This window comes from Pseudorca crassidens, chromosome X (genome assembly GCF_039906515.1).
Source record: "Pseudorca crassidens isolate mPseCra1 chromosome X, mPseCra1.hap1, whole genome shotgun sequence".
Lineage (NCBI taxonomy): Eukaryota > Metazoa > Chordata > Mammalia > Artiodactyla > Delphinidae > Pseudorca > Pseudorca crassidens.
Genome location: NC_090317.1, coordinates 4,755,210 through 4,781,108, shown reverse-complemented (window position 1 = coordinate 4,781,108; position 25,899 = coordinate 4,755,210). Strand labels below are relative to the sequence as shown.

Genomic DNA, 25,899 nt, shown 5'->3' with positions numbered 1-25,899 from the left:
GATGATGAGGCGGGGTGGGGGGGGGATGATGATGAGGCCAGGATGGCTCGGTTAGAGAGAAGAGTCTTCCCAAGCCGAACTGCCACCCTCCTCATATCCCTATGTTCAGTTGTGGTGGTGCACATGGTAGAGAACAAACCTTTCCTCCAAGCTATTCTCCAAGGCCACCCCTACTCAGTGGTTTATTCTGAGATCTCCCACCCTTAGTTATCAGCTAGTGTTTTGGATATCTTACTTAAAATCCCTCCAAAAGCTGTATGGCTGAATTTAAATAGTGGTGGAGATATGAATCATCTTACAAACTAACAAAAAGACAGCTCCCATGAATAAACATCTCCCTACCTAGAGCATCTGGCATTAAAGCCTGCTGATTTTGATTAAATTATCTTCTGCCCGCTCTGCAACTTAAAGGCAGGGATTAGAATTAACTGCCCACTCATGAAGGTTGCTTTTATTTTTTCTTTTATTCTATTCTTGGACTCTGGCCATATTGTCATCATTGAGTTTGACAAGGTTCTTTCTCCTACAGTTTTTCTATTTTTCTTTCATCCTAGAGTCCAACACTCATTTCCTTCCCACAATTAGGCACCTACTCGGATGTGTTTGAATCATGCCCTCGTATATGTTTGTACTCTTGCGAAACATATAGCCTTATGAAATGTGTGTGTGTGTGAATATGGTGCATTGTGCCGTAGACCTCGTTCTGTTTCTTACCTTATGCTTTTAAGTTCAACTTATGTAGCTATATGTATCTCTAGCTAATTGTTTCTAATGCTGCATCATATTCCATTAGAACGAATATCCCAAGTATAACTTGTCCATTCCTTCCTCTTTTGAGGGACATCTATGTTGGCTCTCCACTCCACTGCCAGAAACATTGCTATGAGGAGCATTCTCATTCATGTCTCCCTATGGACTTCTGCATATATTTTTCTGTAATATACGCTCAGGAATAGAATTTCTAGGTCATAGATATCCTTAGTCCGTTTGAGCTGCTAGAACAGAATACCATAGACTGGTGGCTTAAGCAACAAACATTTACTTCTCACAGTTCTGGTGGCTGAAAGGCCAAGATTAGGATGCCAGCATGGTTGGGTTCTGCTGAGGGCCCTCTTCCTGCTTATGTCCTCACATGGCCTAGCTCAGTGTGTACACACAGAGAGAGACAGCTATCTCCTGTGTCTTCCTCTTTTTCTAAGGGCATTAATCCCATCATAAGGCCCCCATCCTCATGACCTAATCCAACTTTAGTTTTCTCCCAAAAGCCCCACCTCCAAATACCATCACATCTAGAGGGCTAGGGTTTCAGCATATGGATTTTGGAGGGACACAAACATTGTCTATAAGCAATATTTTTTTCTAAATACTGCCAGGTTGCTCTCCAGAGTGACAGTACCAGTCTGTTTTCCCGATAGAATTCTATTATTACTTGTTTCCCTGCATACTCATCAATACACAGTGTGGAAGCAGCTTCTGATATGACTCCCAATAATCCCAGCCTCCTGATGTTCACATGCTTGTGTAATCCACTCTCCTTGAGTGTGGGCTGTACCTAGTGTCCTGCTTCTAATGAGTTGAATCAATAGAAGCCAGCAAAAGTCATAGGATGTGATCAACATGATTAAGTTTCCTCTTGCTAGAACTTTGTTGCTGACGGTCTCTCTTGCCCCCTTGTTTTCTCATTCTGATGAAAGCATATTGTGTGGTGCTCAGTGAAGAGACTCGCATATCAAGGAACAGCTCCTGAGGACCTGAGCTTTTTAGTGCAACGACCCACAAGGAGCTGCGTGCTACCAACACCCAATTAGGGAAGCAGATCCTTCCCAACTGAGACTTGAGATGAGGTAGCCTTAGAAGATATGCAGAGCCAGAGGACTAGCTAAGCTGCACCCATATTCTTGATCCATAGAAACTCTGAGATAATAGAGTCTGTTGTTTCAAGCCACTAAGTTTTGGGGTAAGTTTTTACACAGCAAGTGATAACAAAGACACTTAGTATTACCCGACTTTTAATTTTAAAAAACTCTGATTGGTAAATAGTGTAACCTCCTTTCACTTCTGTGATTACTAGTGATTCAGCTATTTAGATTTTCTATTCTTTAAATTGTTTCTTGGTTAATAATGTTTCTCATTCTATTGGATTTCTTCTCTTTTTCATGTTGGTTTTACCATTCCTTTGTATTTTATGGATACTAATTCTTTGTTAGTGAACTTTGGTATGCTTTGGGTAATGTTCAATACTTGTGTTATCCTCCACATAGAGTTCCTGCACCATGTGGTATGTGGTGATATCTTTATCATATACCTTTTATTTTGAAGGGGTATTATTTCATTGATCATGGCCTCTAGTACTAGGTTGAATGTAGAGACAATATCAGACATGGATATCCTGAAATTTATGTGCCTAATGTGTTATAGTAATTAGGAGAAGGTTTTCTGGGTTTTATTTTGTTTTATTTGCTACAGAGACTACATCATGTTAAAGAAGTTTCCTGCTATTCTTAGGTTTTGGAAAGCACTTTGTAAAAAATCATGTGTCTTTACCAAATGCTTTTGATCTCCCCATTGAGATGATTATTTAAATTAAATGTTTTCCTTATCTTCTTAGGGTGGGGGATCACACAGATGTATTTTCCTATCTTAAATCAGTCTTCTCTTCCTAAGACAAATCTTACTTGATTATGATGCATTATCCTATGATCATATATTATTTTACAGTTTTGTATCTATGTTCATAAGGGAGGTAGCCTTTAAATTTCATTGTGTGATCCGTTCTATCTCAGCTATGAAACCAAGGTTTATATGAGCCTTATAAGACGGGTTGGTAAGGTTTCTCTCATTTTTTATCTTCTGAAACAGCTTGTGTGAGAGGTGGAATTATCTGTTCCTTGAACATTTTGTACAATATATCTCTAAAGCTATATAGATCTAGGGCTTTCCTGTATGTGGAGCAGTGGACAAGGGTGAGTCTGATGACTGTTTTATTTCTGTAATAGTTACAGGCGTTTGGATTTGTGAGATGGGCTAATTAATAATACCCATTTCTTCCCCTTCCGAGTTTGGAACCTATTGGTAGATACGTATGCATCAGAGAGACATAGATAAAGCTGACTGCAAGTTGTGACTTTAGATCTCTAGCCAAGCAGACTTGCTAACAATTCACCCCTGAATTTGCTCCACTCCTTACTACGTGGCAGATCAGAATTCATCATTCAGCTGGTAGGTTGATCCTGTGAAAAGTGAGTGGATCCGAAGGGGCTGGGTGAAGCATGCCCCACTGCTGCTTACAATTTTACCAAAGAAATCCCTGTCTCTTCCTGGCGAGAAGCGAGTGAGGCTAAATGTGTTTAAAAGTTAGGCCAGAGAGAATTCCCTGGTGGTCCAGTGGTTAGGACTCCATGCTTCCACTGCAGGGGGCACGGGTTCAGTCCCTGGTTGGGGAACTAAGATCCTACATGCCACACAGCGCTGCCAAAAATAAAGTAAAATAAAATAAAAAGTTACACTAGAACAAGTAAGAGTCTCCCAAACAATTGGCCTTTTCACGTTTTTCTCTGCAAAATTTAGCCATTTATATTATTTCCCCCAGCAGTATGCTCATTCTTCTTGGCCTTCAAGCTTATTGGCGTACACTAATTCATAATATTATTTCATTACTTTTTAAATTGCTATAGTATGTTTACTTTTCTCATTCATATTTTGCTTTAGTCTTGGCTCTTTTTTTTTCCTGATGTCTCCCATGGTTTATCTTGTAAATCTTTTAAAGTAATCATTTCTTGATTTTATAATTATTCTTTATTTTTGGTCTGTATTTCCTCATATGTTTATTTATATCTATTTCCTCCTTTATGGTTTCTTTCACATTTAGTCTGTTGCCCTTCATTCTAGCTTGTTAAATTGAACACAAAGCTTATTTGTCTTCAATATACTTTTTTGAATTCTGATAAACGTATTCAGAGCAGCAATTTTCTCACAGAGTTCTGTGTTAGCTACAAGTCACAAATCTTCTCCTGCTAATTCATGTTAGGAGTATCTCATTTTTATTATTTCTCCTTTAATCCAAGGATTATTAGGTACTATGATTTTAGTTTCTAAGCATGTTAGGTGTTTAAGCTATCCTTTAAAAGACCTAATTTTATTATAGTCAAACAACACAGTCTGTAGGATATTAACTCATTAAAGTTTTCTGAGACTTTCTTTGTAAACTTGTACATGGTAAACTTTTGAGACTATTCCTTGAGTGCTTGAAAATAATGTGTATCCTCTACTTGTGGAGGGTAAGTTTTCTCTATACCAGTTTGTGCTTATTAATTCTATTATTCAGATCCTCTATCTTTGCTTTTTCTCTCCTTCTCCTTTGGTTTCTTGTTGCCTGGCATAATGATTTCCATCTCTTCCCCTTCACCCACCATAATTCTGATGAGGACCACACTTGGTCAGCAGTCAGTACCTCCTCCGCTGACTAATCTAGTTGGACAGTTGCCTGAGCCTAAAAACTTTTCCAGGTGTCCATCTGATGGCCCTAGGCTGAACCTTCACTGCGAAGTCCCGGAACATCTGCAAGAATTAGAAAAATGTACAGGTCTCTGGACCCCTACTGAGTGGAGGGGAAATCCCCCTACATTTGTGCTTGTGGGGAGTAGAACTGAAACATTTGAGACTTCCCCCAGCTCGGAAATTTTTAATCACAGTTGATTCTGATCTTTCACACCTTTACTTTTATTATTATAATGTGAGATTTTAGTGAACAGAAAGTGGGAGGCTTTGCTCTCTATTCAGGCAGTGGACATGTAACAACGGCTCAGTAAATGCTTGGATGAGTGAGTGAATGATCACATGAATAAACAAATAGGCACCCGTGAGAATACTGCTACTGGGAAGCACTAAATGTCAACTTTCACATCATCATCTATGATTATTGTGTTGAATAATCCTCATCTTGTTTAAATAAGCATTTCATTAAGACTAATACATATTTATACATGCCAGTAAGCCATTGGTGTTTCTTTCCTCTGATGTCCTTATTCATGTCCCTTTCCTTGGGCCTCTTTGTCCTTAATTTCTCTATCTGTATAAAGTAATTACTCTTTAATTGTGTGAAGGTCATACTGTATTATGTAAAATTACCTTTTGTTTGTCAAATGGATCTGTCTAAAATGGTACCCAGATTCCATTTGTCTTTTGAGAAATGTGTTCATCATCTTTCTGGCATATAGACATCCTTAATTTTTTTCTAGTAAGCTATATTTTTTTCTTTATGGCTTATAGTTGATACGGTTTTTTAAACATATTATTGTTTGGCGCAAGTATTAGAGATTTGAAGGCACTGAGGCTTATTGTTCTCTCTTGTAAAATCTTTAGCAAGCTCTTCTGGTATTACTGATATCTTTTTTTTTTTTTAATATTTCTTTTTTTTTTAACATCTTTATTGGGGTATAATTGCTTTACAATGGTGTGTTAGTTTCTGCTTTATAACAAAGTGAATCAGTCATACATAAACATATGTTCCCATATGTCTTCCCTCTTGCGTCTCCCTCCCTCCCACCCTCCCTATCCCACCCCTCCAGGCGGTCACAAAGCACCAAGCCAATATCCCTGTGCCATGCGGCTGCTTCCCACTAGCTATCTACCTTACTACGTTTGTTAGTGTGTATATGTCCATGACTCTCTCTCACCCTGTCACAGCTCACCCTTCCCCCTCCCCATAACCTCAAGTCCGTTCTCTAGAAGGTCTGCGTCTTTATTCCTGCCTTACCCTTAGGTTCTTCATGACATTTTTTTTTCTTAAATTCCATATATATGTGTTAGCATACGGTATTTGTCTTTTTCTTTCTGACTTACTTCACTCTGTATGACAGACTCTAGGTCTATCCACCTCATTACAAATAGCTCAATTTCGTTTCTTTTTACTGCTGAGTAATATGCCATTGTATATATGTGCCACATCTTCTTTATCTATTCATCCGATGATGGGCACTTAGGTTGTTTCCATCTCCGGGCTATTGTAAATAGAGCTGCAATGAACATTTTGGTACATGACTCTTTGAATTTTGGTTTTCTCAGGGTATATGCCTAGTAGTGGGATTGCTGGGTCATATGGTAGTTCTATTTGTAGTTTTTTAAGGAACCTCCATACTGTTCTCCATAGTGGCTGAACCAATTCACATTCCCACCAGCAGTGCAAGAGTGTTCCCTTTTCTCCACACCCTCTCCAGCATTTATTGTTTCTAGATTTTTTGATGATGGCCATTCTGACTGGTGTGAGATGATATCTTATTGTAGTTTTGATTTGCATTTCTCTAATGATTAATGATGTTGAGCATTCTTTCATGTGTTTGTTGGCAGTCTGTATATCTTCTTTGGAGAAATGTCTATTTAGGTCTTCTGCCCATTTTTGGATTGGGTTGTTTGTTTTCTTGTTACTGAGCTGCATGAGCTGCTTGTAAATTTTGGAGATTAATCCTTTGTCGGTTGCTTCATTTGCAAATATTTTCTCCCATTCTGAGGGTTGTCTTTTGGTCTTGTTTATGGTTTCCTTTGCTGTGCAAAAGCTTTGAAGTTTCATTAGGTCCCATTTGTTTATTTTTGTTTTTATTTCCATTACTCTAGGAGGTGGGTCAGAAAGGATCTTGCTGTGATTTATGTCATAGAGTGTTCTGCCTATGTTTTCCTCTAAGAGTTTGATAGTGTCTGGCCTTACATTTAGGTCTTTAATCCATTTTGAGCTTATTTTTGTGCATGGTGTTAGGGAGTGATCTAATCTTATACTTTTACATGTACCTGTCCAGTTTTCCCAGCACCACTTATTGAAGAGGCTGTCCTTTCTCCACTGTACATTACTGCCACCTTTATCAAAGATAAGGTGTCCATATGTGCATGGGTTTATCTCTGGGCTTTCTATCCTGTTCCATTGATCTATCTTTCTGTTTTTGTGCCAGTACCATACCGTCTTGATAACTGTAGCTTTGTAGTATAGTCTGAAGTCAGGAAGCCTGATTCCTCCAGTTCCTTCTTTCATTCTCAAGATTGCTTTGGCTATTCGGGGTCTTTTGTGTTTCCATACAAATTGCAAAATTTTTTGTTCTAGTTCTGTGAAAAATGCCAGTGGTAGTTTGATAGGGATTGCATTGAATCTATAGATTGCTTTGGGTAGTAGAGTCATTTTCACAATGTTGATTCTTCCAATCCAAGAACATGGTATATCTCTCCATCTATTTGTATCATCTTTAATTTCTTTCATCAGTGTCTTATAAGTTTCTGCATACAGGTCTTTTGTCTCCTTAGGTAGGTTTATTCCTAGATATTTTATTCTTTTTGTTGCAGTGGTAAATGTGAGTGTTTTCTTGATTTCACTTTCAGATTTTTCATCATTAGTATATAGGAATGCCAGAGATTTCTGTGCATTAATTTTGTATCCTGCCACTTTACCAAATTCATTGATTAGCTCTAGTAGTTTTCTGGTAGCATCTTTAGGATTCTCTATGTATAGGATCATGTCATCTGCAAACAGTGACAGCTTTACTTCTTCTTTTCCGATTTGGATTCCTTTTATTTCCTTTTCTTCTCTGATTGCTGTGGCTAAAACTTCCAAAACTATGTTGAATAAGAGTGGTGAGAGTGGGCAACCTTATCTTGTTCCTGATCTTAGTGGAAATGCTTTCAGTTTTTCACCATTGAGGATGATGTTTGCTGTGGGCTTGTCATATATGGCCTTTATTATGTTGAGGAAAGTTCCCTCTATGCCTACTTTCTGCAGGGTTTTTATCATAAATGGGTGTTGAATTTTGTCAAAAGCTTTCTCTGCATCTATTGAGATGATCATATGGTTTTTCTCCTTCAATTTGTTAATATGGTTTATCACATTGATAGATTTGCGTATATTGAAGAATCCTTGCATTCCTGGAATAAACCCCACTTGATCATGGTGTATGATCCTTTTAATGTGCCGTTGGATTCTGTTTGCTAGTATTTTGTTGAGGAGTTTTGCATCTATGTTCATCAGTGATATTGGCCTGTAGTTTTCTTTCTTTGTGACATCCTTGTCTGGTTTTGGTATCAAGGTGATGGTGGCCTCGTAGAAGGAGTTTGGGAGTGTTCCTCCCTCTGCTATATTTTGGAAGGGTTTGAGAAGGATAGGTGTTAGCTCTTCTCTAAATGTTTGATAGAATTCGCCTGTGAAGCCATCTGGTCCTGGGCTTTTGTTTGTTGGAAGATTTTTAATCACAGTTTCAATTTCAGTGCTTGTGATTGGTCTGTTCATATTTTCTATTTCTTCCTGATTCAGTCTTGGCAGGTTGTGCATTTCTAAGAATTTGTCCATTTCTTCCAGGTTGTCCATTTTATGGCATAGAGTTGCTTGTAGTCATCTCTCATGATCTCTTTTGTTTCTGCAGTGTCAGTTGTTACCTCTCCTTTTTCATTTCTAATTCTATTGATTTGAGTCTTCTCCCTTTTTTTCTTGATGAGTCTGGCTAGTGGTTTATCTATTTTGTTTATCTTCTCAAAGAACCAGCCTTTAGTTTTATTGATCTTTGCTATTGTTTCCTTCATTTCTTTTTCATTTATTTCTGATCTGATTTTTATGATTTCTTTCCTTCTGCTAGCTTTGGGGTTTTTTTGTTGTTCTTTCTCTAATTGCTTGAGGTGCAAGGTTAGGTTGTTTATTCGAGATGTTTCCTGCTTCTTAAGGTGGGCTTGTATTGCTATAAACTTCCCCCTTAGAACTGCTTTTGCTGCATCCCACAGGTTTTGGGTCGTTGTGTCTCCATTGTCATTTGTTTCTAGGTATTTTTTGATTTCCTCTTTGATTTCTTCAGTGATCACTTCATTATTAAGTAGTGTATTGTTTAGCCTCCATGTGTTTGTATTTTTTACAGCTCTTTTCCTGTAATTGATATCTAGTCTCATGGCGTTGTGGTCAGAAAAGATACTTGATACAATTTCAATTTTCTTAAATTTACCAAGACTTGATTTGTGACCCAAGATATGATCTATCCTGGAGAATGTTCCATGAGCACTTGAGAAAAGTGTGTATTCTGTTGTTTTTGGATGGAGTGTCCTATAAATATCAATTAAGTCCATCTTGTTTAATGTATCATTTAAAGCTTGTGTTTCCTTATTTGTTTTCATTTTGGATGATCTGTCCATGGGTGAAAGTGGGGTGTTTAAGTCCCCTACTATGAATGTGTTAGTGTCCATTTCCCCTTTTATGGCTGTTAGTATTTGCCTTATGTATTGAGGTGCTCCTATGTTGGGTGCATAAATATTTACAATTGTTATATCTTCTTCTTGGATCGATCCCTTGATCATTATGTAGTGTCCTTCTTTGTCTCTTTTAATAGTCCTTATTTTAAAGTCTATTTTGTCTGATATGAGAATTGCTACTCCAGCTTTCTTTTGGTTTCCATTTGCATGGAATATCTTTTTCCATCCCCTTACTTTCAATCTGTATGTGTCTCTAGGTCTGAAGTGGGTCTCTTGTAGACAGCATATATAAGGGTCTTGTTTTTGTATCCATTCAGCTAATCTGTGTCTTTTGGTGGGAGCATTTAGTCCATTTACATTTAAGGTAATTATCGATATGTATGTTCCTATTCCCATTTTCTAAATTGTTTTGGGTTCGTTATTATAGGTCTTTTCCTTCTCTTGTGTTTCTTGCCTAGAGAAGTTCCTTTAGCATTTGTTGTAAAGCTGGTTTGGTGGTGCTGAACTCTCTCAGCTTTTGCTTGTCTGTAAAGCTTTTAATTTCTCCATCAAATCTGAATGAGATCCTTGCTGGGTAGAGTAGTCTTAGCTGCAGGTTTTTCTCCTTCATCACTTTCAGTATGTCCTGCCACTCCCTTCTGGCTTGTAGGGTTTCTGCTGAGAGAGCAGCTGTTAACCTTATGGGGATTCCCTTATGTGTTATTTGTTGTTTTTCCCTTGCTGCTTTTAATATGCTTTCTTTGTATTTAATTTTTGACAGTTTGATTAATATGTGTCTTGGCGTATTTCTCCTTGGATTTATCCTGTATGGGACTCTCTGTGCTTCCTGGACTTGATTAACTATTTCCTTTCCCATATTAGGGAAGTTTTCAACTATAATCTCTTCAAATATTTTCTCAGTCCCTTTCTTTTTCTCTTCTTCTTCTGGAACCCCTATAATTCGAATGTTGGTGCGTTTAATGTTGTCCCAGAGGTCTCTGAGACTGTCCTCAGTTCTTTTCATTCTTTTTTCTTTATTCTGCTCTGCAGTAGTTATTTCCACTATTTTATCTTCCAGGTCACTTATCCGTTCTTCTGCCTCAGTTATTCTGCTATTGATCCCATCTAGAGTACTTTTAATTTCATTTATTGTGTTGTTCATCGTTGCTTGTTTCATCTTTATTTCTTCTAGGTCCTTGTTAACTGTTTCTTGCATTTTGTCCATTCTATTTCCAAGATTTCGGATCATCCTTACTATCATTATTCTGAATTCTTTTTCAGGTAGACTGGCTATTTCCTCTTCATTTGTTAGGTCTGGCGCATTTTTATCTTGCTCCTTCATCTGCTGTGTGTTTTTCTGTCTTTTCATTTTGCTTATCTTACTGTGTTTGGGGTCTCCTTTTTGCAGACTGCAGGTTCGTAGTTCCCGCTGTTTTTGATGTCTGTCTCCAGTGGCTAAGGTTGGTTCAGTGGGTTGTGTAGGCTTCCTGGTGGAGGGGACTAGTGCCTGTGTTGTGGTGGATGAGGCTGGATCTTGTCTCTCCAGTGGGCAGGTTCACATCTGGTGGTGTGTTTTGGGGTGTCTGTGGCCTTATTATGATTTTAGGCAGCCTCTCTGCTAATGGGTGGGGTTGTGTTCCTGTTTTGCTAGTTGTTTGGCATAGGTTGTCCAGCACTGTGGCTTGCTGGTCGTTGAGTGAAGCTGGGTGCTGGTGTTAAGATGGAGGTCTCTGGGAGATTTTCGCCGTTTGATATTATGTGGAGCTGGGAGGTCTCTTGTGGACCAGTGTCCTGAAATTGGCTCTCCTACCTCAGAGGCAGAGCCCTGACTCCTGGCTGGAGCACCAAGAGCCTTTCATCCACACGGCTCAGAATAAAAGGGAGAAAAAGTAGAGGGAATTAGTAGAAGTATGAGGAAAGAAAGAAGGAAAGGAGGGAAGGAAGGAAGAAAGAAGGAAGCAAAGAAGGAAAGAAGGCAAGAAGGAAAGAAAGGGAGGGAGGGAGGAAGGAAGGAGGGAAAGAAGGAAAAACAGAAAGAAAGAAGATACAGTAAAAATAAAATAAAGTATAATAAAGTTATTGAATTAAAAAATTCTTATTTAGAAAAAAAAAAGGGACGGATAGAACCTTAGGACAGATGTTGGAAGCAAAGCTATACAGACAAAATCTTACACAGAAGCATACACATACACCCTCACTAAAAGAGGTAAAGGGGGAAAAATCATAAATCTTGCTGTCAGAGACCACCTCCTCAATTTGGGATGATTCGTTGTCTAAAGGAGGGAAGGAAGGAAGGAAAGAAAGAAAGAAAGAACGAAGGTAAAGTATAATAACGTTATTAAAATTAAAATTGATTATTAAGAAAAAAATTTTAAAAAAAACCATGGACGGATAGAACCCTAGGACAAATGGTGGAAGCAAGACTATACAGACAAGATCTCACACAGAAGCATACACATACACACTCACAAAAAGAGGAAAGGGGAAAAAATCATAGATCTTGCTCCTAAAGTCCACTTCCTCAATTTGGGATGATTGGTTGTCTATTCAGGTATTCCACAGATGCAGGTGCATCAAGTTGATTGTGGAGCTTTAATCCGCTGCTTCTGAGGCAGCTGGGAGAGATTTCCTTTCTCTTCTTTGTTCTCACAGCTCCCAGGGGCTCAGCTTTGGATTTGGCCCTGCCTCTGCGTGTAGGTCGCTGGAGGGCGTCTGTTTTGTGCTCAGACAGGACGGGGTTAAAGGAGCCGCTGATTCGGGGGTTCTGGCGCACTGAGGCCGGCGGGGAGGGAGGGGCACGGAGTGCGGGGCGGGTCTGCGTCGGCAAAGTCCGGCATGACTTTGCACCAGCCTGAGGCCCGCCGTGCGTTCTCCCGGGGAAGTTGTCCCTGGATCCCGGGAACCTGGCAGTGGCGAGCTGCACAGGCTCCGCGGAAGAGGGGTGTGGAGAGTGGCCTGTGCTCGCACACAGGCCCCTTGGTGTCGGCAGCAGCAGCCTTAGCGTCTCCCGCCCGTCTCTGGGGTCCGCGCTTTTAGCCGCGGCTCGCGCCCGTCTCTGGAGCTCCTTTAAGCAGCGCTCTTAAACCCCTCTCCTCGCGCACCAGGAAACAAAGAGGGAAGAAAAAGTCTCTTGCCTCTTCGGCAGGTGCAGACTTTTCCCCGGACGCCCACCCGGCTAGCCGTGGTGCACCAACCCCTTCAGGCTATGTTCAAGCCGCCAACCCCAGTCCTCTCCCGGCGCTCCGACCGAAGCCGGAGCCTCAGCTCCCAGCCCCGCCCGCCCCGGCGGGTGAGCAGACAAGCCTCTCGGGCTGGTGAGTGCTGGTCGGCACCGATCCTCTGTGCGGGAATCTCCCCGCTTTGGCCTCCGCACCCGTTGCTGTGCACTCCTCCGTGGCTTTGAAGCTCCCCCCTCCGCCTCCCGCAGTCTCCGCCCACGAAGGGGCTTCCTAGTGTGTGGAACCTTTTCCTCCTTCACAGCTCCCTCCCACTGGTGCAGGTGCCGTCCCTATTCTTTTGTCTGTTTTTTCTTTTGCCCTACCCAGGTACGTGGGGAGTTTCTTGCCTTTTGGGGGGTCTGAGGTCTTCTGCCAGCCTTCAGTAGGTGTTCTGTAGGAGTTGTTCCACGTGTAGATGTATTTCTGGTGTATCTGTGGGGAGGAAGGTGATCTCCGCGTCTTACTCTTCCGCCATCTTCAAGGTCCCCCGAGGCTGTCTTTTCTCCACTGTATATTCTTGCCTCCTTTATCAAAGATAAGGTGACCATATGTGTGTGGGTTTATCTCTGGGCTTTCTATCCTGTTCCATTGATCTATATTTCTGTTTTTGTGCCAGTGCCATGCTGTCTTGACTATTGTAGCTTTGTAGTATAGTCTGAAGTCAGGGAGCCTGATTCCTCCAGCTTCGTTTTTCTTTCTCAAGATTGCTTTGGCTATTCAGGGTCTTTTGTGTTTCCATACAAATTGTAAAATTTTTTGTTCTAGTTCTGTGAAAAGCGCCAGTGGGAGTTTGATAGGGATTGCATTGAATCTGTAGATTGCTTTGGGTAGTAGAGTCATTTTCACAATGTTGATTCTTCCAATCCAAGAACATGGTATATCTCTCCATCTCTTTGTATCATCTTTAATTAATTTCATCAGTGTATTATAGTTTTCTGCATACAGGGCTTTTGTCTCCTTAGGTAGGTTTATTCCCAGATATTTTATGCTTTTTGTTGCAATGGTAAATGGGAGTGTTTTCTTAATTTCACTTTCAGATTTTTCATCATTAGTGTATAGGAATGCTAGAGATTTCTGTGCATTAATTTTGTATCCTGCTACTTTACCAAATTCATTGATTAGCTGTAGTAGTTTTCTGGTAGCATCTTTAGGATTCTCTGTGTGTAGTATCATGTCATCTGCAGTGACAGCTTTTCTTCTTTGCCAATTTGGATTCCTTTTATTTCTTTTTCTTCTCTGATTGCTGTGGCTAAAACTTCCAAAACTATGTTGAATAATAGTGGTGAGAGTGGGCAACCTTGTCTTGTTCCTGATCTTAGTGGAGATTGTTTCAGTTTTTCACCACTGAGGATGATGTTGGCTGTGGGTTTGTCATATATGGCCTTTATTATGTTGAGGTAAGTTCCCTCTGTGTCTACTTTCTGGAGGGTTTTTATTATAAATGGGTGTTGAATTTTGTCAAAAGCTTTCTCTGCATCTATTGAGATGATCATATGGTTTTTCTCCTTCAATTTGTTAATATGGTGTATCACATTGATTGATTTGTGTATATTGAAGAATCCTTGCATTCCTGGGATAAACCCCACTTGATCATGGTGTATGATCCTTTTAATGTGCTGTTCGATTCTGTTTGCTAGTATTTTGTTGAGGATTTTTGCATCTATGTTCATCAGTGATATTGGCCTGTAGTTTTCTTTCTTTGTGGCTTCTTTGTCTGGTTTTGGTATCAGGGTGATGGTGGCCTTGTAGAATGAGTTTGGGAGTGTTCCTCCCTCTGCTATATTTTGGAAGAGTTTGAGAAGGATAGGTGTTAGCTCTTCTCTAAATGTTTGATAGAATTCGCCTGGGAAGCCCCCTGGTCCTGGGCTTCTGTTTGTTGGAAGATTTTTAATCACAGTTTCAATTTCAGTGCTTCTGATTAGTCTGTTAATATTTTGTTTCTTCCTCGTTCAGTCTCAGAAAGTTGTGCATTTCTAAGAATTTGTCCATTTCTTCCAGGTTGTCCATTTTATTGGCATACAGTTGCTTGTAGTAATCTCTAGCCAGACCCTGTTTATTTATGGACATTTAAGTTACTATTTCCATTCTTTCGCTGTTAGAAATAATATCACAACAGTAACTTCCTCACTTCCCCAATTGCTCTTGGTTTAATTTGTTTGTGGTCATATTTATTTTCAAATTTGATGTAAGGTTAAAGAAGAATGAGATTTTTGTGTTTAGCTAACGACGTAGGTTTAGAAAGGTCAGGGGGTAGTGCTCAGATCAGTCCCAGGAAGAAACTGCACCGTCAGAGCCACCTCGTTGGCATTGCTCCTGAAAACTTCCACTTGATCTTTTGGCTGGCAGCTTGCATGGCAGGGTGCTTTCAGAAACCGATCTTGAGAAACAGCATTATAATTTCTGTAAGGAAGTCAGTGAGGGCCATACATGACACAGAGTCCTTGCTTTGAGTTCAGAGGAGAAACCTCTGTCGCATTTCTATTTGATGGATGGTGTGAATTCCGTAATTGACTCTTTTAGCAACTTAAAGCCCACAACTGATTGATTCTATAGCACACCTTTAGCAAGTAAGTGCACAGGACTTGATGGCATGTCTTTTATGTACTAAGCTTATTCTTGGTTCCATCTGATGAGGTTTTTCTCCAACACGTCCCCTTTGTTCCAATTTTCTCACTTAATCTTTTATTATCTTGTTGGAGGTGCTTTGCGAATTGCCTCGGTATCCACTGGTGATTGGTTACAGGACACCCCCCTCCCCCCAGCAAATACCAAAATCTGGGGCGCTTAATTCTCCTTATATAAAATGGCGTTAGTATTTGTATAGAGCCTACGCACATCCTCCTGTGTACTTTACATTATCTCTAGATTATTTATAATACCTAATACAATGTCAATGCTATGTAGGTAGTTGTTGGCACTCTGCTAATTCAAGTTTTGTGTTTTGGAACTTTCTGGAACTTTTCCCCCAGTGTTTTTGATCCATGCTTAGTTGAATCTGTGGATGTGCAGCCTGCAGATAGGGAGGGCCGACTATGTTTCATGAGAAATGAATAAAAATATTTATCTCTTCATAGCGTGGTGTCTACTTCATAGGTACTCAATACATGTTGAATAAACGAGTTTTGCTAATTGTTTAACAGGATATGAGGAACTTGCGACTTGCTTATAAACAGGAAGAACAGAGTAAACTAGGGATATTTGATAACCTCAACAAACATGCATTTCCTCTTTCCAATGGGCAGGTACGTACACCAAGATAAATCTTTTTATGTGTGGGTCTAAATGCCTTCACAGAGGTGTAAAAATTTCATGTTTAACTGTTCTTTCTTCCAGAGGTTTCCTTTATCTGTTTTCTCTCTGTTGGTAACTAATATTAGAATATTTTAAATTTGTCAGTTCTGTGTAGGATGAAGAAAACTGCCAACTTGTTGCTTCAAAATTTACAGATTAAAGTAGGAATCTTAATACATTCAGCTCATAACTGAATGAAAAGCTTTAATAGCAGGCATATGACATAGCAAAGAAATGCTGACATATGTATTTTGTGGTTTTGTATCCAGACACTCTTCGCATTCAACTATAAAGAAAAATTTCCAGTGAATGGATGGAAAATTTATGATCCAGTATCTGAATATAAAAGACAGGTAAAGTGTGTTGCTTATCAATCGGGAAATAATAGGTTGAGCATGTTTTTCCTAAAAGGGTAGAAATGTAGTGGAGAAGAAACCTTTTGAAACAAGTTGTCCATGGGTGTAACTCACTTGGCTTGTGGGTTCTTCAGCTCTGGATGTCCGTTCTCCCCATACCAAACCTTTGGTTATGGCACTGTTTGTTCTTCCTTTTTCCAGAGTGCAAGTGGAGTACAGGGACGGGGGTTGACAAACCAAACCAGCCAGATGGTTTTTATTACATATTCTGGTAGCAAATGAATGAGTAAGGATCGAAACCAGTGGTTTAAGTTAGATTTTAAGTATATGGCATGGCTACATCAGTCTGATGAGGTGTTCCTATACCTAGAAGCTCTTTAGTGCATTGTTAGTTTGAAGATATTCCAACAAGACGTTATTTTCATGACATTTACTCTTTGCCTGCACCTTATATTTGGTATGGTGATTTTATATTCCTTATTTTAGACATTTTTAAGAACTTTCTGCTTCTCTAAATGACTTCCATGGGTATTTTTAAGAACAGCACTATGCTCATTTGTTATAGAAAACATGACAAGAAATGCATACGACTGGGATTCAAGTATACAATTTTCATGTTTTAGTATGTTTGGAAATTATGCTTCATTAGGTTTTTTTTTAATGAATTAGGTAGGAAATGGGTTATATAAAATAAATGTATATTTAAACTTTTAAGTAGCAATGAACAATGAATTACAAATGGATTTTAGTAGAAAATAAGAAATGGGGACTTCCCTAGCGGTCAAGTGGTTAAGACTCCACGCTTCCACTGCAGAGGGCTCGGGTTTGATCCCTGGTCGGGGAACTAAGATCCCACATGCCATGGCCAAAAAAATTAATAAATAAATTTTTGAAAAAAAAGAAAAGAAAAGAAGAAATGGATGTGGTTCATGCTTAGTACTTTTTGAAAGTGTAAAAGTGTGCTCCTCTCCACCCCCTGACTTTCCTCTGACACCCTGCAGGGCTTGCCAAATGAGAGTTGGAAAATATCCAAAGTAAACAGTAATTATGAGCTCTGTGACACCTACCCCGCCATCATTGTCGTGCCAACTAGTGTAAAAGATGACGACCTTTCAAAAGTGGCAGCGTTTCGAGCAAAAGGCAGAATCCCAGTAAGTAATAAACATTGTCATGTAGATATAAACGTGTACTGTATTCGATCTAACATGGAAAAAAGCAAGACAGAAAAAAATTAGTGAATCATCCTTGAGAAAATGCATTCTTTCTTAGATACTGAGTGCAAGGCTCTACCTATACTGGAAGGGGCACCATTGCAAAAGTAGACAGCAGCCAGCAGGGGGTGAAGTTTTTTAAACAACTTTGTTGGTATATAAAAAACCTCCATGTGTTTAATGGATACAATCTGATGAGTTTGGATATATGTGTACACCCAGGATTCTATCACCACAGTGAAGCGGGGAGCGAACGATTTTGAGACCCGAGTTTGTGCTCTGGTATAACCCTGAGTCACTTGGCTGCTGGAGGAAAATGGGAGGTTGGGGGGCTTAGCTTTAGATTTCATTAAGAGACTGTATATTTACTTTGTCCTCATATGGCCACGTATGCCACTGTTGAGATCCAAAGGTGTTTTTAAATTAGGAAACAAAATAAAACTAGTCAATCAAATAGAAATGGGGCTTGATGTCAGTCATAGTTTGACTTAGTCTCTGGTTTTCTTAGAATCATAGAATTTTAAAGGTAGACGGGGATTCTTAGAGCTCATTTAGTCAGACTTCTTTCAGCCTGACCCAAACATTGAGTCCCAGGGCCACTATCACGCTGTCCTCAGGCTGACTCCTCCCCTTTGAGGAAAATATGCCGAAGCAGCTGTGCTTGAGAAGAGAACTTGTTTTCACTACCTGGTCATAGAGCACGTATTATTTTAGGACCGTACTAATATTTATGGCTTTCAAACACTAGGTGTTGTCATGGATTCATCCAGAAAGTCAGGCAACGATTACCCGTTGCAGCCAGCCACTTGTGGGTCCCAATGATAAACGCTGCAAGGAAGATGAGAAGTACTTGCAAACGATAATGGATGCTAATGCGCAGGCTCACAAACTCATCATCTTTGATGCCCGGCAAAACAAGGTCGCCAGCACCAACAAGGTACATTATTGATACTGCTGCAGAAGTTTTTCTCCTGTACTGTTTGTAAGTCATCATGCCATTCAAATAGCCCAGGGAAGGTGGACTTCTGCGGTGTAGCCCACAGCTGGGCCTCCTGGGTCCCTAGCCCTTGGGAATCCTGTCGTCTCATTGCCCCTCCACAATCCTGTCTGCTGAACTAATTAAGTAAAGACCCAGAAAGAGAATGATCGCCTAGAGAATCTAGTAAGTATTTTAATGAAAGGATCATGAGGCCCTTGGAAGTCCCTTTAACCTGTGAACTATGGTGATTGCTTGATTAATTCATATCTGCCTGAAGTTCTGTTAGATTGGAGTCAGCTATGTGAAACAAGGCAGATACACAAAGTTGCCATCCGCACCCAGCTCCCATCTGATCCCCACCAGCTGAAGAGGCCCAGGCTGTGCTGTCAAGCCTCCAGTACCCGCTTTCCAACGGGAAGGGCTCTGAACGGCGTCATTTCTGTTTCCCGCAAATGACTTGCTGAGAGTGTGGTCCTGCAGGCAGGCCTCTGGCAGTCAGAGTCCTGACCCCTCCACAAGGAGTCTCAGGTATGAGGATGGTGGCCACAGCCCTTACCATCTCATGCCTACCTGTAAGGTGATGCTCGGGTAATCAACATGCAGTGAGCACGTACTAGGGACAAGGTGCTGGGGGAAACACCAGGACAGACGAGGCTACATGTAGGAGGTGCCAGCTCGGTGTTCCGGGGGAGCTCATGCCGCTGGGCGAGGCTTCACAGAGGAGGTGGCGTTTGAGCTGGCCCTGGGTGATCAGCGGGATGAGACGGGCAGGGCACTCTAGACAGCACGAGGCTCCTTCAGCAGTGCGCCAGAGCATGCCATTCATGAGAATGGCAAGCGGGGGGGGGGGGTGTCTGAGGGTTCCCCCGCCGTGTCCCCCTAAGCAGTGCTTGGGGGTCTTTGTTTCTCGTGGCAGCTTGTGCCCCTTCTTTGCTCACTGATGAGTCCATCGTTGACCACAGTCTCCAAAGAGCCAACGTCTTGTGCCCCCCGTCTCACTCTCGGGAGGATCCCTTCCCTCTTACTTCAAAGAGCAAACAAGCCGTCAGGTGCACCCATGGCCCTTGAGGCACATGCCTGCCAAGCGGCCCCCACCGTGAGGCGGGGTGGCGGGGGGCGTGCAGCGTGCTCCGCGGGAGCGTGGAGGCAGCGTGGTTGTTTGCACCTGACCGTGGGCAGTTACTGCCTCTATCTAGACCACGATCCCCTCATCTGAACTGGGAGCGGCAGCACACCTCCTTCCTGGGGTGGATGTGAAGTTGCATGGGTGCCTGTCCCAGAGAAAGCTTTCGGGTCAAGTTTGCCATCTCTGCTACTGACCCGGAGTGGACGGCCCCATTCTCTTGACTCTCATGACATCTCTGCCCTGGACCACCCCCTCTCTGTACCCTGGCCGGCTCAGCCTCCTTCACTGCTTCCTCTCCCTCTTCCCAACTGGCAGATGGCAGCACGCCTGGAACCCAGTCTGGGGTCCTCTTTTCTCCTTTGCCCAGTCTCGCTGGGCCATCTCCTCCAGTGCCCTGATTCTCAACACTCCCTATGTGTTCAGTTTGCCACCCAAGTTTCTATCATGCTCTGATCCCTCCTGAGGTCCAGATGGGATTTCCATCCCGTCGTCTGGTTGGCATCCCCTCTTGGCTGTCTCCCAGGTAACAAAACCTCAGTGTATCCAGACCAGCCTAAGAGACAGGGTAGTGAGAACCCTCAGCTTTGTGTTCAGTTACATGTGGGGTTTCCTCCCTGCTCTGCCACTTAGTGCTCGATAGAACCCTGAGCAAGTTACTTAACCTCTCCAGAAGCCTCTTCTGTAACAGGGGAGCTGTCTCCCCTACAGTCTCTCATGTAGAGGGCTGCGTAAGGATTGAAATTGGGTGAGGAGAATGCACAGTGCCGGGTGTATCAGTATAGGATGCTGAGAGGCTAGCCCCACCCTGCCCCGGGGTCTGGCCTGGCACTGAGTGGTGGTGTCAGCTACTGAGTCGGGGAAGCTGGGAGAGGACCAGGGTGGGGAGAAAGATGGGCAGCGCGTGAGTTTCCTGAGGTGCTGAACCAATGGCCACAAACTTGGCGGCTTAAAACAGCACACGTTTATTCTCGCACAGTTCCGGCGTCTGGCAGCACTGTGCTCCTTCTGAAGGCTTCCGGGGAGATCCATTCCCTGCGTTTTTGGGCTTCTGGTGGCTCCTCTGTGCACATGGCTACCGCCCTCCAGTCCCTGCCCCTGTCTTCCCACAGCCTCCCCCTCATTGTGTCTCTGGGTCTTCTCCTCCCCGACTGGAACAAAGAGCTGCTGGCTGGTGGGCGGGGTCGTCTCTCAATGGAGGACCCGATGGTGAGTGGCATTGTATGTTAATTCAAAAGTCCAGACTCCATTATGGAGGGTTTCAAGTCAACTTTCTTCTTGAGAAAGTGAAGATGCAGGCAAGGAATTTCATTTTAACCTGTTGCAGTTGAGGAGCCTGTGTGGGGACAGTAAAGCTCTGGAGCTCAGAAAAAGGTCAGGTTGGAGGTCCAGTGGAGGTTGCAGCCTTGGAGGGGAGGGGATGAAGTTACCTAAGGAGCCTAGGCCACGTGGGCGGGGCCAGGCACCAGACCGCCTGAAATGCTGTCTGTGGAGGGTAAGAGAGGAACTCAGTGAAGGAAAGGGTGCTCCAGGTGGTCAGGAGGAGACCGCAGAGAAGAAGGGAGAGGTCCCAGATGCCAGGAGAGGAGGAGTGTCCAGGAGAGAACTAGGGGGAGGGGTGTCTTAGCTTGGACAGCTGTAACTAAATATCATAGGCTGGGTAGCATATAAACAGCAATATTTATTTCTCAAAGCTCTGGAAGCTGGAAGTCTAAGATCAAGGCACCAGCAGATTCAGTGCGTGGTGAGAGCCCACTTCCTGGCTGTAGACAGCCCCGTTCTTGCTGTGTCCTCACACTGCCAGAGCAGAAAGGGGCAAGCTCTGTGCCGTCTCTTCTGGGAGGGGCACTAATCCCATCGTGAGGCCGCCTCCTTCATCACCTAATCTTTCCCAGAGGCCACACATTCTAACACCATCCCATCGGGAATTCAGGTTTCAACATGGGAATTTCGGGGGATTCAAACGCTCAGTCTGCAACGTCTTGGGGGAGGTGTGTGGACTTCAGAGTCTGAGGGCATGGGAAACCTGTCCTGCCACTTGCTGCCTTTGGCCTTTGGGAGTTGCCAGCCCTCTCTGAGGCTTTGCTTTTCTCACCTGGGAATCCTCCCTGCTGCCTAGGATCGGCATCCTGGCGGGCCTTCACCAGGTGCTGAGCAGCTGGCTTGAAATCACGAACCCGAGTCCATCCTTCAGCTGCCTCCGTCCCAAGCGGTGTTAGGCTTTCTTCTCCCTGAGGGTTGAGGATGGCCCTGCCGCCACTGCTGCTATGAGCTGATCCTTGGGGACTTGGGGGCCAGTGGGGAACAGTGTCCAAACATCGCTGGCTTCCTTCTGGAACCCTGCTTTGCCCCCATAGAGAGAGGCCTGGCCAGCAGGTTCGAGTCTTTCAGAACTTTCTGAGCCCCCTGCCCCTGTTCCTGCTGGGGTATAGGTGGGGCCCCTTCTCCCCCTCCTTCCCCCTCCTCTGTCTCCAGCCCTCCGGGCGCCTGCTCCCTGTCCTAGCACGGAGTAGGCACTCATGCCCTTTTTCTCCCATGAGCCCATTTTCTGATTGTCATTTGTCTTGTTTGGAGCTTTAGTAATCAGTTTCCAGGCAACAAACTGGCTTTAACTACATTCTCCTGGTTAACACCAGCCCTGAGCACGCACGCCCTCCGTGCTGAAGTGCTTTCTGGGTGTGGGGCCTCTGCCCCAGCCTCAGGTCTCCCTCAGGGGTCCCTGCCCAGCTCGGGGCTTTTCGAGGTAGGTGCTGGGAGAGGTTATAATACATCAGTGCCCGAGTGTGGGGGGCGTGCACCGAGCCTTGCACGGATTAGCGTTCATTAAGATCGTTTATTTAGTTAGTATTTAATCCCCACAGTGAGCCCCTGGAGTCTTTCCGGTGAGAAAGCTGGGCGCAGAGAGATGGTGAGGACCCATAGCTACTTGAGTGGCAGACCTGGGATGACGAACCCACGCTCCGTGCCACCAAAGCCTGTGCCTTTAACCCCTCGGCCAGCAGTGTCTTCAGTGGGCACCGAGGATATCATTTATGAAAACATCATCCTGCCACACAGGCAGGACCAAGCTCTAGGCTACTTTGGCCACAGTTTGTGTTCAGAGTGTTCTGTTGAGTGAGAGCGCCTCACGTCATCCTGTACCGGCCAGAGGACAGGCGCATCCAGACCCGATGACGACATTCTCTTCTTTCCCCGCCAATCGTGTTTGCGGCTCCTGAGCTCGAGCAGGTCCTCGGCCCCTGCTCCGCCCCCGGTGGCTGGGCTCCGGTCCCCCGGCATGGCTGTGGCACGGGCTCGGGGCACACTCCCCCACCCCCGCCTCCCTGCCCACCCACCCCAGGCCCACACCCGGGCCGCCGAGCAGGACCCCAGGCTCCGGCCCCGGGCCCCAGGCTCCTGCCAGGCTCCCTGCCTCTCCTGGGCCCTCCAGGGGCTGGGTCAGCCCTTTACAACTCTTTCTCTCCTGGATGGCCCTGCCCCACGCCCTTCGTCCTCGACCCTTCTGCACAGAACACACCCAGCCTCAGACGGGAACTGCCCCCCACCCCGTCCCTACCTCCACAGCCCGGAAACTAGGGTGGCCTCCCCGCTGCGTCCTCCCCTGACCCCCTGCCAGCTCAGCCCACCCTGCTCTTGTGCCCACTCCTTCCCGTGAAGTCTGTCCCAGCTGTGCAGATAAGCCCTCCCCGGAGTCCCCGTCCCCGTCCCCTCGCAGCTGGCTCCGCCGTTCCCCTACCCCCGTGCCCGTCTTGGCCTGGACTCTTCATGGTAAGGCCGCCGAGTACCTTCTTGTCACGACCTCGCGAGCTTTTGACACAGTGAGTACCGTCTCCTTTTTGAAAGACCCTCTTCCCTTTTCTCTTTATCCTCCAGTCTTTGGCCGCTCTCCTCAGTCTCTTTTGCTCTGCATTCCCTAAATGTCGGCTTTCCGCAGGCTCTGGACCTGACTGCTCTCCTCACCACACACGCCGTCCCTGAGCCCTGGACGCCGTCCCCAGAGCCACCGCCCTGCCCCTCTTCCGTGCTCCAGAGCTCTGCGTCCTGCTCCCGAGACAGTTCCACCACTCAAAGCCCAGGGCTCTGTTCCTCCTCCAGAAACCAGTCCACAGTTTACAGTTCAATGCCTTCTAGTCTATTCACAGCGTTGTGAGACAGTCACCACTATCTCATTCCAGAACGCTTCCATAGCCCCAGATGGAAACCCTGTGCCCACTGGCAGTCGCCGCCCATCCTCCACTCTCCCCAACCCCTGTCCCCAACCCCTGTCAACCACTAATTTACTTTCCATGTAGATTTCCTTCTTCTGGACACTTCATATAAATAGAGTCATACACTGTGTGGTTTTATGTGCCTGGCTGCTTTCGCTTGGCGTGATGTTTCTGCGGTTCCTCCATACTGTAGCATGTATCAGTACTCCATGCCTTTGTGTGGCCGAAAAATAGTCCATTGTATGGATACAGCACAGTTTATCCGCTCATTCATTGATGGACATTTGCGTTGCTTCCACCTGATCCCTGTTGTGGATATTCCTGCTATGATTTTTTGTGTACAAGTTTTCATGTGAATACCTGATTTTAGTTGTGCAGGAGTTGGAATTTCTGTACCAGATGGTAGTTCCATGTTTAACTTTTTGAGGAACCATCAGACTGTTTTCCACAGAGACTGTACAGTTTAAATTTCTACCAGCAATGTATTAGGGTTTCAATTTCTCTATATTCTCATAACAGATGTGTCTTGGATGTTGACTTCTGCAAAATATAAGCTAATTGTAGACCAGATTTTGTTATGAGATTACCAAGGGGTGAGCCGTATCCCCCTTTTTTGTTACATTTGCATTTTATTTTACTTAAATTACTTAAATAAATCTCACTGTTTGGAATTTACAAATTGTTTTATATAGAAGTTTTGTGGTAGTACAACTTTATTTTTTAAAATATTTATTTATTTATTTATATTTTTGGCTGCGTTGGGTCTTCGTTGCAGCACACGGGCTTTCTCTAGTTGCGGTGAGTGGGGGCTACTCTTTGTTGCAGTGCGCGGGCTTCTCATTGTGGTGGCTGATCTTGTTGCAGAGCACGTGCTCTAAGCGCGTGGGCTTCAGTAGTCGTGGTGCGTGGGTTTCAGTATCTGTGGCACATGGCTCAGTAGTTGTGGCTCGTGGGCTCTAGAGCACAGGCTCAGTAGTTGTGGCGAACAGGCTTACTTGCTCCGCGGCATGTGGGATCTTCCCGGACCAGGGCTCGAACCCGTGTCCGCTGCATTGGCAGGCGGATTCTTAACCACTGCATCACCAGGGAAGTCCACAGTACAACTTTTTTATTCAGATATATGGTAGAACGTTTTAGAACCCAATTCACCTTGTGTAAGATCCAGTTGTTAATCGTTTTCAAAACTGATGATGGGTGATGGAAGATTGTTGTGGGTTGAACTGTGTTTCCATTAAAAAAAAAATGTGTTGAAGCCCTAACTCCTGGCACCTGTGACTGTGGCCCTGATTTGAAATAGGGTCTTTGCAAATGTAATCAAGTTAAGATGAAGTCGTATGGAATTAGGATGGGTCCTAATCCAGTCTGACTGGTGTCCTTATAAGAAGAGATACAGACACAAGGAGAAGGCCATGTGAAGATGGGGCAGAGATTAACGTATCTATAAACCAGAAACACCTGGGGCCACCAGAAGCTGGAAGAGGCAAAGAAGGGTCCTCCCCAAGAGGGTTCTGAGGGAACACGGCCCTGCCAGTACCTTGATTTTGGACTTCCAGCCTCTAGAACTGAGAGAGGAGAAATTTCTGTCACTTTAAGCCACTCAGATTGTGGTACTCTGTTCCAACAGCCATGGGAAACTCATACAAGGATGTAGGAGGCTTATTATAAACAGATGAGTTTGTCGCTTCTTTAATGGTCTCTATCTGGTTAAAACTAGAAAGAACAGAAAAGTTAACTCAGATGAAGTGACATATATCTTTTGTTTTCACAGGCAAAGGGTGGGGGCTATGAAAGTGAAAGTGCATACCCAAACGCAGAACTCGTGTTCCTGGAGATCCACAACATTCACGTGATGAGAGAGTCGCTGCGAAAACTGAAGGAGATCGCGTACCCGGCCATCGAGGAGGCGCGGTGGCTGTCCAACGTGGACGGGACGCACTGGCTGGAGTACATTCGGGTACAGAGAGGGCCCATCCTTTACGTGCTTTCTGCTTAAGATTTCTCTGCAGCTGGGCCATAAAGCTATCTGTCTGTCTGTCTATCTGGATGGTTTCTTAGCATTGCAAATGAATGCATCTTTGCTGCGTACTTGGGCTTTCATAGTTTCCATGGGCAGCATCCAAACTGTGGTCTTTGTTGGGGGGGGCGGGTTGTGACATAACAGAAAGCAATAATGCTTGCCTCAGATCAGGTTTTTTTTTTTGTTTTTTTTTTTTTTGCGGTATGCGGGCCTCTCACCGTTGTGGCCTCCCCCGTTGCGGAGCACGGGCTCCGGACGCACAGGCTCAGCAGCCATGGCTCACGGGGCCCAGCCGCTGCGCGGCATGCGGGAT

At 44.0% G+C, this 25,899-nt stretch overlaps 1 protein-coding gene and 1 long non-coding RNA gene across 12 annotated transcripts in view; both read left to right on the top strand.

Moving 5' to 3' along the window:
* Positions 1-25,899, top strand: part of MTMR1 (myotubularin related protein 1) — a 95,717-nt gene that overhangs the window by 42,721 nt on the left and 27,097 nt on the right. For all 11 annotated transcript variants that reach the window (XM_067723022.1, XM_067723023.1, XM_067723025.1 and 8 more), the window contains 5 exons: positions 15,542-15,643; positions 15,962-16,045; positions 17,050-17,199; positions 18,008-18,196; positions 25,338-25,523. In XM_067723022.1, coding sequence (XP_067579123.1) covers positions 15,542-15,643; positions 15,962-16,045; positions 17,050-17,199; positions 18,008-18,196; positions 25,338-25,523 — 711 coding nt within the window. The remainder of the gene's footprint in view (positions 1-15,541; positions 15,644-15,961; positions 16,046-17,049; positions 17,200-18,007; positions 18,197-25,337; positions 25,524-25,899) is intronic.
* LOC137216899 (uncharacterized) lies at positions 18,207-25,300 on the top strand. Its single transcript, XR_010939883.1, has 3 exons — positions 18,207-19,287; positions 20,341-20,570; positions 22,223-25,300. It is a non-coding gene; the product is annotated as an uncharacterized lncRNA (long non-coding RNA).